The sequence below is a fragment of the Piliocolobus tephrosceles genome, unplaced genomic scaffold, assembly GCF_002776525.5.
Source record: "Piliocolobus tephrosceles isolate RC106 unplaced genomic scaffold, ASM277652v3 unscaffolded_14058, whole genome shotgun sequence".
Taxonomy (NCBI): domain Eukaryota; kingdom Metazoa; phylum Chordata; class Mammalia; order Primates; family Cercopithecidae; genus Piliocolobus; species Piliocolobus tephrosceles.
Genome location: NW_022295486.1, coordinates 1 through 8755, shown reverse-complemented (window position 1 = coordinate 8755; position 8755 = coordinate 1). Strand labels below are relative to the sequence as shown.

General features: G+C 46.9%; 1 protein-coding gene across 1 annotated transcript; it reads left to right on the top strand.

Moving 5' to 3' along the window:
* Window positions 1-1624: 1624 nt before the first annotated feature.
* LOC113220817 (FYVE, RhoGEF and PH domain-containing protein 1-like) lies at window positions 1625-2940 on the top strand (the record flags this gene model as incomplete). Its single annotated transcript, XM_026450152.1, has 5 exons — window positions 1625-1683; window positions 1826-1972; window positions 2442-2534; window positions 2699-2778; window positions 2832-2940. Coding segments are annotated over 5 exons (488 nt in total), but the record flags the coding sequence as incomplete, so codon positions are not given.
* Between the last annotated feature and the right edge of the window lie 5815 nt (window positions 2941-8755).

The following is an 8755-nucleotide window of genomic DNA, read 5'->3' as shown; positions in this document are numbered from 1 at the left end:
TGTGTGAGAAAGTTCCTTCTGGCAGCCAGGATGGAAGAAGGGTTGAAGATTAGAGCCCGGCCCCTGAAAGGCATGTGGACGCCTGAGCTGGGACAGGGGCCATAGATCTCCTTGAGCACCAAAACTTGGTCATGAAGAGAGAGCCTCTTAGGAAAACAAGACTTGGTTGGCCAGCCATATGGACCTTCTTCAGAAGCACCTCTGCTCCTCCAGCACAGGCTGATCTGAGTGGGGAGATCCAGCACATACAGAACGGGGTACAAGGAGACTGTGGCCAGGCCTTAAGCATGGGTGGGATTTATTAGTGGGTGGAGATGTACAGGGACTCATTTCAGCTTTTTTTTTTTTTTTTTTTTCTGGCAGTACCTGGTCACTATAGGAAATATGGAAATTACAGAAAAAGATGAAGTAGGGAAAAAATCACCTGTGATCTGAGCCCCCAGAGAATAAGCACAATGAACATTGTGACATAAATTCTTCCTGGTGTTTTTTAGACATGTATACTTGTAAAAGTGAGATCATTCTATATAAACATGTTTGTATCCTTTTTTTAAAACACCCTGAGCATTTCCCAGATTATTAAAAGCCCTACATGAGGATCATTTGTAAAGGTTGTTTAATATTCCATTATATGAAGACGGCATAATGTATTTAACTGAACCCCTGCAGGTGGCCATTTGTTTCGGCAGGGAAGAGGCACGGCCTCTTTTTTTTTTTGGCAGGGAAGAGGTACAGGTGGGTGTGCTCCCCTACAGATGGACATTTTTGTTTCCCACTTGGAACTGTTGTAAATAACAATATGATGAAAGTGTGTTTGTGTATAGAATGTGTATTTTCCTAGCATAGATACCCAGAATCAGAATCATTGAGACAAAGAACAGGATCATCTCATTGTTTCTTTATATGGCTTTTTCTGATTATAAAAGTAATACATGTTCTTTGTCAAAAATACGGAAAATACAGAAAAACCTAAAGAAGATAATAAAAACCACCCATAGTCCCACCATCCAGAGACAACATGGGTATGCTTCCTTCTGGTTACATATGTAACTCTTATTGTTATTATTAATAGTAATAATAATCTTGGCAAGCTTGCATTTTTTAATTGGCTGCCAACTATTCCATCTATTGTGAGTCTGGCATTGTGACATTGAACTTCTGATTTTAAATGATGTTGCTGTGGACCTTTTTGAGGGTGAAGCTTTCTGAGATGGGAGGGTGTGATCAAGCCAGGAGGAGGTATTCAGGGAGGAAAGAAACCCCCAGGCTGGGTGCGGTGGTTCACACCTGTCATCCCAGCACTTTGGGAGGCGAAGGTGGGCGGATCATGAGGTCAGGAGTTTGAGACCAGCCTGGCCAACATAGTGAAACCCCCATCTCTACTAAAAATAAAAAATTAACCGGGCATGGTGGCACACGCCTGTAGTCCCAGCTACTTGGGAGGCTGAGGCAGGAGAATCGCTTGAACCCAGGAGGCAGAGGTTGTGGTGAGCCGAGATCATGCCGCTGCAATCCAGCCTAGGCAACAGAGCGAGACTCCATCTCAAAAGAAAAAAAAAAAGGAGCCCCGGAAAGGCTCTTCTCTGCTAGTCCCCCATCTGACCTCACCTCTCTATGCCTGTAGAGTCTCTGGAGCTGATAGCCACAGCAGCAGAGCACTCGAATGCTGCCATCCGCAAAATGGTGAGTGGCCCTTCTAGCCCCTGCCCTTCCTTGGCCACCCACCTGTGGTGTCTCCATCCTGGGGTGGGGGTGTCATGACTTGTGAGCATCTGACAGGAGGCTGGCACGCCAACCGTGCCTTTTGTTCCCTGTCTTCTGCCAGGAGCGAATGCATAAGCTGCTGAAGGTATATGAGCTGTTAGGGGGCGAGGAGGACATTGTCAGCCCCACCAAAGAGCTCATAAAAGAAGGCCACATCCTTAAGCTGTCAGCAAAGAATGGGACCACTCAAGACCGATACCTCATACTAGTAAGTGCCAGGCATGGAATTGTGGGTGGGTCATGCCCCTCCCAACACACACACACACACACACACACACACACACACGCACACACACATAGTGACCTGGTACTCACTCAAGACTATACCTCCTTTCATTCCTGAAAGAGGAAAAAAATGAAAAACAAAGACTATACCTCCTGCTAGCCATTTTCTCCTCTAGTAATGAATTGTATTTTCACTACCTAGCTAGGATTTTTTTTCCTCCACTTTACAGATGAAGTAACTAAGCCTTGCAGAGAAGTGACTTGCCCGAGGTTCCCCACTAGGGAGTGTCTTCCACGCCTAGGCTCTTTCCTTGTGACCCCTGTGCCCAATTTGGGCTGTCTTTTCTCCATCTATTGCCTACAATCCTCAGCAGTAAAGCTTCAGGGCAAGGAGCTGGGCCACATCCCCACTAGGCCCTCCACGCATGCATCCCAAACTTTTTCCTTCCTAGTTCAACGACCGCCTCCTTTACTGCGTGCCCAGGCTGCGGCTCCTTGGCCAGAAGTTTAGCGTGCGGGCACGCATCGATGTAGATGGCATGGAGGTGAGCATCCAGGAGGTGGGAAATGGGAACCTGGAGTGGGGCATTGGTGTTGGGAGGAACAAAGATACTGGCTTTGACCCCGAGTCTGTGTGTGTATGTGTGCAGAGGGCTAGGGCCCTGTGGAGTTCAGTGGCCTCACCATGCCCCTTTCTCCCTCCATTCAGCTAAAGGAGAGCTCCAACCTCAATCTGCCTCGAACCTTCCTGGTGTCAGGAAAGCAGCGCTCCCTGGAGCTCCAGGCCAGGTACTTGTCCTTGCCTATGCCTTTCCTCCAGCGCCTACCTCCCTTTTCTTCAGATATGCTGAGGCATTCCAGGCCCAGAGATTGTTCCAGAGACAGGATGGGCACCTTTCCCCAAAGATGCAGGCTCGCTCTTCAGCGGTGGGGGTGATCCCTAAGGGTTAGACGCCATTTAGATTCAGGGTGAGTACTTCACAATGTGGGGAAATGTGGCACTCCTGCCAGGGGAACCTTTTGGAAAATGAATAAGCTCTCCCTAATTAAAGCAAGAATTTCTTCTGGTGGATTTTGTTAGAGGAGAGAGAAGGATGGGATGCGAAACCCAACATGAATAATACCACCACAAACAGTTTATTGTAGATTCAGAGATCTAAGAGACATAACAATCAAATGCAGTACTTGGTCCATGACAGAAGACTGGTTTGGGAAAAAGAGCCCTAAAAGACATTTGTGGGACAATAAGAGAAACTTTGGATGTAAAGTGAACATTAGATATTGAGAAATTATTGCTGTCTTAGGTGTAATAATGGTATGGTGGTTATGCAGGAGAATGGCCTTGTTTTGCAGCAGTGCATGCTGAGGGCTTAGTATCATAGTGTCTGTTAATTACTTAAAAATGGTTCAGCACCCAAAAAGTACATATGTAACCATACATACATATTTGCACACATATACATACATACACATACACAGTCATGCACCGTATAACAACATTTTGGTCAATGACAGAGCATATATACACAGTGGCCCCATAAGATTAAAGTACTATATTTTACTACACCTTTTCTTTTCTTTTCTTTTTTTGAGACAAAGTCTCACTCTGTCACCCAGGAGTGCAGTGGCGTGATCTCAGCTCACTGCAACCTCCGCCTCCCAGGTTCAAGCAATTCTCCTGCCTCAGCCTCCTGAGTAAGTGGGATTACAGGTGCACGCCACCACGCCCATCTAATTTTTGTATTTTTAGTAGAGACAGGGTTTCGCCATGTTGTCCAGGCTGGTCTCAAATTCCTGATCTCGAGTGATCTGCCTGCCGTGGCCTCCCAAAATGCTGAGATTACAGGCATGAGTCACCGCGCCTGGCTTTACTATACCTTTTCTAGGTTTAGATATGTTTACATACCCAAATAATTAGTGTGCTATAAATTGCTACAATATTCAGTACAACTGTAACATGCTTTACAGGTTTGTAGCCTAAGAGCCATAGGCTGTACCTTATAGCCTAGGTGTGTCATAGGCTAGACCATACTGAACTAGTGTCAGTATACTCTCTGATATTCGTACAACAATGAAATGGTCTAATGACACCTTTCTCAGAACACATCCCCGTGGTTAAGTGACGTGTGACTGTATGTACATATATATGAAGTAAATATGGCAAAATATAAAAAAATTTTTGCATCTCTATAGTGAGTATATAGATATGTATTGTACTTGTGCTATCCTGTTTACATTTTTGGATGCTTGAAGTTTTTTATAACAAACATTTTTAAATAATAGCATGGGATAATGGCCAGCCATTTAACAGAGGGGCCTTTCATATCCATTTTCTACTTGGATGATTATAATCATAGCTCATATTTCCTGAAGACTTAGTTTTTTGCCAGGTACTGTTTTGAGTGAATGTTAACTTAAAATTTTAAGTCTAAGTTGACTAGTCAAAAGCTTACAAGAGCCCTAAAAGTAGCTACTGTTACCATAAATCTACTTTACAAATGGGGAAGCTTAGGTGTAGGACAGTTCTGCATGCAGGGCACACTGGCTCACACCTGTAATCCCAGCACTTTGGGAGGCCAAGGTAGGAGGATCACTTGAGGCCAGGAGTTCGAGACCAGCCTGAGCAACATAACGAGACCTCGCCTCTTAAAAAAAAAAAAAAAAAGAAAGAAAGAAAGAAGAAAGAAAGAAAAAGAATATTTATGTACTTGCCCAAGATCCCAGAGCAAGAAAGGAGCAGAGCTGAGACTGGAGCTCAGGTCAGAGTCCACGTTCCTAACCAGTGTCTATGCTGCTTTCTGAGGGCCCAGGTGAAAGGGTATCAGGGTCATGGTGAGGGCCAGAGGATGGATTCATGTCAGTAGATGGCCTGCTTCTGACAGGCTGTGAGAGTGAGAAATGACTGGCTGTGACTGTGAGGAGGTGGGAGGGAGAGATGAATGTGAGCTAGAGGGTGTCCTCCTGGGGGATGAAGTGAGTTTGAAGCTTGGGGAGATTGAGAGCCTCAAGGAGGCCTGCAGCAGGGAAAGTGAGAGCAAAGCACATACCCTGCACATCCAGGGGAGTGACAAGCCACGTGACAGGGACTCATCATCTGCAGAGAGGAAAGGGGCTGCAGTGGGACACTGGGTCCAGAAGGGGCAGCCAAGCAGTGTAGGATTTCCTCCTAGTGGCAGCAGGAAGGCATGGAGGGTTTGCTTTGCTTTGCAGTCACTTTTACTGCCCTTAAAAGAAAAAAGAAATTTAATGTAAATTTTCAAATATCCAGAAAAATACAAGTACAAGCACCCAGAGGCCCACAACTTAGACAGCTGCTTCTCAGCTTTGGCAACCATTAGAATCAGCTGGGGAGCTTTTAAAAATTACGGATGCCTGGGACCCATCTGCAGAGATTCTGATTTAATTGGCTTGGGGGATAGCCTGAACATGGAGAGCTCTAAAAGCTCCCCAGTTGATTTTATTTTAGTTTTTAATTTTTATTTATTTATTTTTGAGACGGAGTCTCGCTCTGTCACCCAGGCCAGAGTGCAGTGGTGCGATCTCGGCTCACTGCAACCTCCGCCTCCCGGGTTCAAGCGATTCTCCTGCCTTAGCCTCCTGAGTAGCTGGGACTACAGGTGCATGCCACTGCACTCGGCTACTTTTTGTATTTTCAGTAGAGACAGGGTTTCGCCATGTTGGCCAGGCTGGTCTCGAACTCCTGACCTCGTGATCTGCCCGGCTCGGCCTCCCAAAGTGCTGGGATTACAGGCATGAGCCGCCACACCTGGTCCCCAGATGATTTTAATGTATGTATCAGGGTGTACAACCACTTATTTAAGAGTCAACAACTATTGACATTCAATGTCTTTTGCTGGACCATTTTAAAGTAAATTACAAATATCAGGACACTTCACCCCTATACACTTCAGCATCATGAATAGCCAAAAAAAACACTACTGTAGTTCTTTTTTTTTTTTTTTTTTTTTGAGATAGGGTCTCTCCCTGTCATCCAGGCTAGAGTGCAGTGGCATGATCATGGCTTCCTGCAGCCTCAAACTCCTGGGTTCAAGTGATCCTCCTGCCTCAGCCTCCCAAGTAGCTGGGAATGCAAGCATATGCCACCATGCCCAGCTAATTTTTGTATTTTTTGTAGAGATGAGGTCTCACTATGTTGCCCAGGCTGTTCTTGAACTCCTGGCCTCAAGCGATCCTCCCGCTTCAGCCTCCCAAAGTGCTGAGACAACAGGTATGAGCCACCGCTCCTGGCCTATTGTGCTCTTAAAAATAAAAAGCAACACTTGTTCATTTCTAAGCAATTATAAATTAGAAAATACAGATAAATAAAATAATTTTTTATTTGAGTCACAGTTTCTCTCTCGTTGCCCAGGCTGGAGTGGCAGCAGTAGCGCCATCTTGGCTCACTGCAAGCTCTGCCTCCCAGGTTCAAGTGATTCTCTTGCCTCAGCCTCCCAAGTAACTGGGATTATAGGCTCTCGCCACCACGCCCAGCCAATTTTTGTATCTTCAGTAGAGACGGGGTTTCGCCATGCCATGTTGGCTAGGCTGACCTCAGGTGATCCACCTGCCTCGGCCTCCCAAAGTGCTGGGATTACAGGCGTAAGCCACCGCACCTGGCCAATAAAATGATTTTTTAAAAGAATACGATCAGAATAGGGCAGGCACGGTAGCTCATGCCTGTAATCCCTACACTTTGGGAGGCTGAGGAGAGAGGATCACCTGAGGTCAGGAGTTTCAAGACAAGCCTGGCCAACATGGCAAAACCCCGTCTCTACTGAAAATACAAAAATTAGCCAGGCGTGGTGGCGCACACCTGTAATCCCAGCTACTTGGGAGACTGAGGCCGGAGAATGGCCTGAATCTGGAAGGCAGAGGTTGCAGTGAGCCGAGATCGTGCCACTGCACTCCAGCCTGAGTGACAGAAGAAAACCCCGACTCAAAAAAAAAAAAAAAAAAAAAAAAAAAAAAAGAATACAATCAGAATAAGGTGATTGCAGTGCAGTGCAGAGCAGATAGACGAGTCAGGGAAGGAAGACAAAGGGAAGGGGAACTCACACTGATTGAGCATCGAGTGTGCCAGACATTGTGCTGAGCACTGTACACGTTACCTCAGTTACTGCTCAGAACCCAGAGAGTGATAATCATTATCTCCATTTTACAAATGAAAAAAAAACACTACCCTCTTTTCTCAAACTTGACATCCCAGCAACAGAGAATTTTTTTTCTTTTTTGAGACAGTCTCACTCTGTCGCCCAGGCTGGAGTGCAGTGGGACGATCTCCGCTCACTGCAACCTCCGCCTCCTGGGCTCAAGCGATTCTCCTGCCTCAGCCTCCCAAGTAGCTGGGACTACAGGCATGAGCCATCATGCCCAGCTGATTTCTATATTTTTAGTAGAGACAGAATTTCGCCAGGCTGGTCTCCAACTCCTGACCTCAAGTGATCCACCCGCCTTGACCTCCCAAAGTGCTGGGATCACAGGCGTGAGCCACTGCACTCAGCATCAATTTTTTAAAAACAAATTTTAGCTTCTGACAAAAGTGAATTTTCTCTTATGAAATTGCCCCCCTAAGAAAAGTCCAATTTTCTCTGGGTAGAATTTTGCACATCTGAATCTGTTATCTACCCAGAAGATAGAATTTCGCTGCCAGTTTCCATGCCATAATAAGGTTCCCCATTGAAGCTTCAGATGTGGTTAACTTGGTCTTGCTGTTTTTTTCAAAATGGCAGGCACAATACCTCTGTGGGGTCAAAATGGTGGGGGTCAAAATGGAGAGCAAGAACTTGCAACTTGATGGGCCTCTACCCTAACCCAGAGCATCAGGGAAAGTATCTCAGCAGAGGTGACACCTGAGCTGAGTTTTACAGTCTGCGCAGAGGTGGATCCAAGCAAAGAAAGAGGGGCGAAGTGTTCTGCCCATAGAAACCTGTTTGAGCAGGGCTTCATCCGCAAGCCTTGGTGTCTCTGATCCTGCATGCATCTGCTGTCTCCTCTCCTCCACAGGGACTCTGTAAGCTTGGCTCCGCAGGTGGCACAGACTACGGTCTCAGGCAGTTTGCGGAAGGGTCGACAGAAAAGCTGGCCAAACAGTGTCGCAAGTAAGGGGGCTGTGTTTCCCAGGCCCTGCACCTCCTCACGCGCCTTCCGGGCAGGAGTCTCTGGGGTGTGCTCCAGTGAAGTGTGAAAGGGACCTCATCCCCGGTTCACCACCCTGAAATCGCCTCACCCTCTTGACCTAAGGCCTGGGCCCCTTCCCACATGGGCTCCCTCCTCACTTCCAGGTGGCTGTGCAATACGTCCATAGACACCCGGACCCGGCGCTGGGCAGTGGAGGGCCTGGCCTACCTCACGCTGGACGCTGATGTGAAGGACGACTTTGTTCAGGACATCCCTGCCCTGCAGGCCATGTTTGAGCTGGCCAAGGCAAGTGTGGAGGAGTCTGGCCTGACCACAAACCTCAGGAAAGGTCTGCTGGGTCCAGACCCACAGGGATTGGATCCCAGTCTTCCCCCTGGCTCTACTCCTTACCCCTGTATAAACCTGATCGGTTATTTCCCCTTTTCTGGCCCTCATTTTACCTGACTGTAAAATGGACTCCCAACTCCTAATGTCTTCCAGAGTGGGAAGATGCACAAGAGGGCAGTTTGTTTTCCTGGTGAAGGGGTGGCCTGCCCCTCCACACTTGTGGGCATTTCTCGTTAGGTAGAACGAGAGACTTAAGAAAAGAAATAAGACACAGAGACAAGGTATAGAGAAAGAAAAGCGG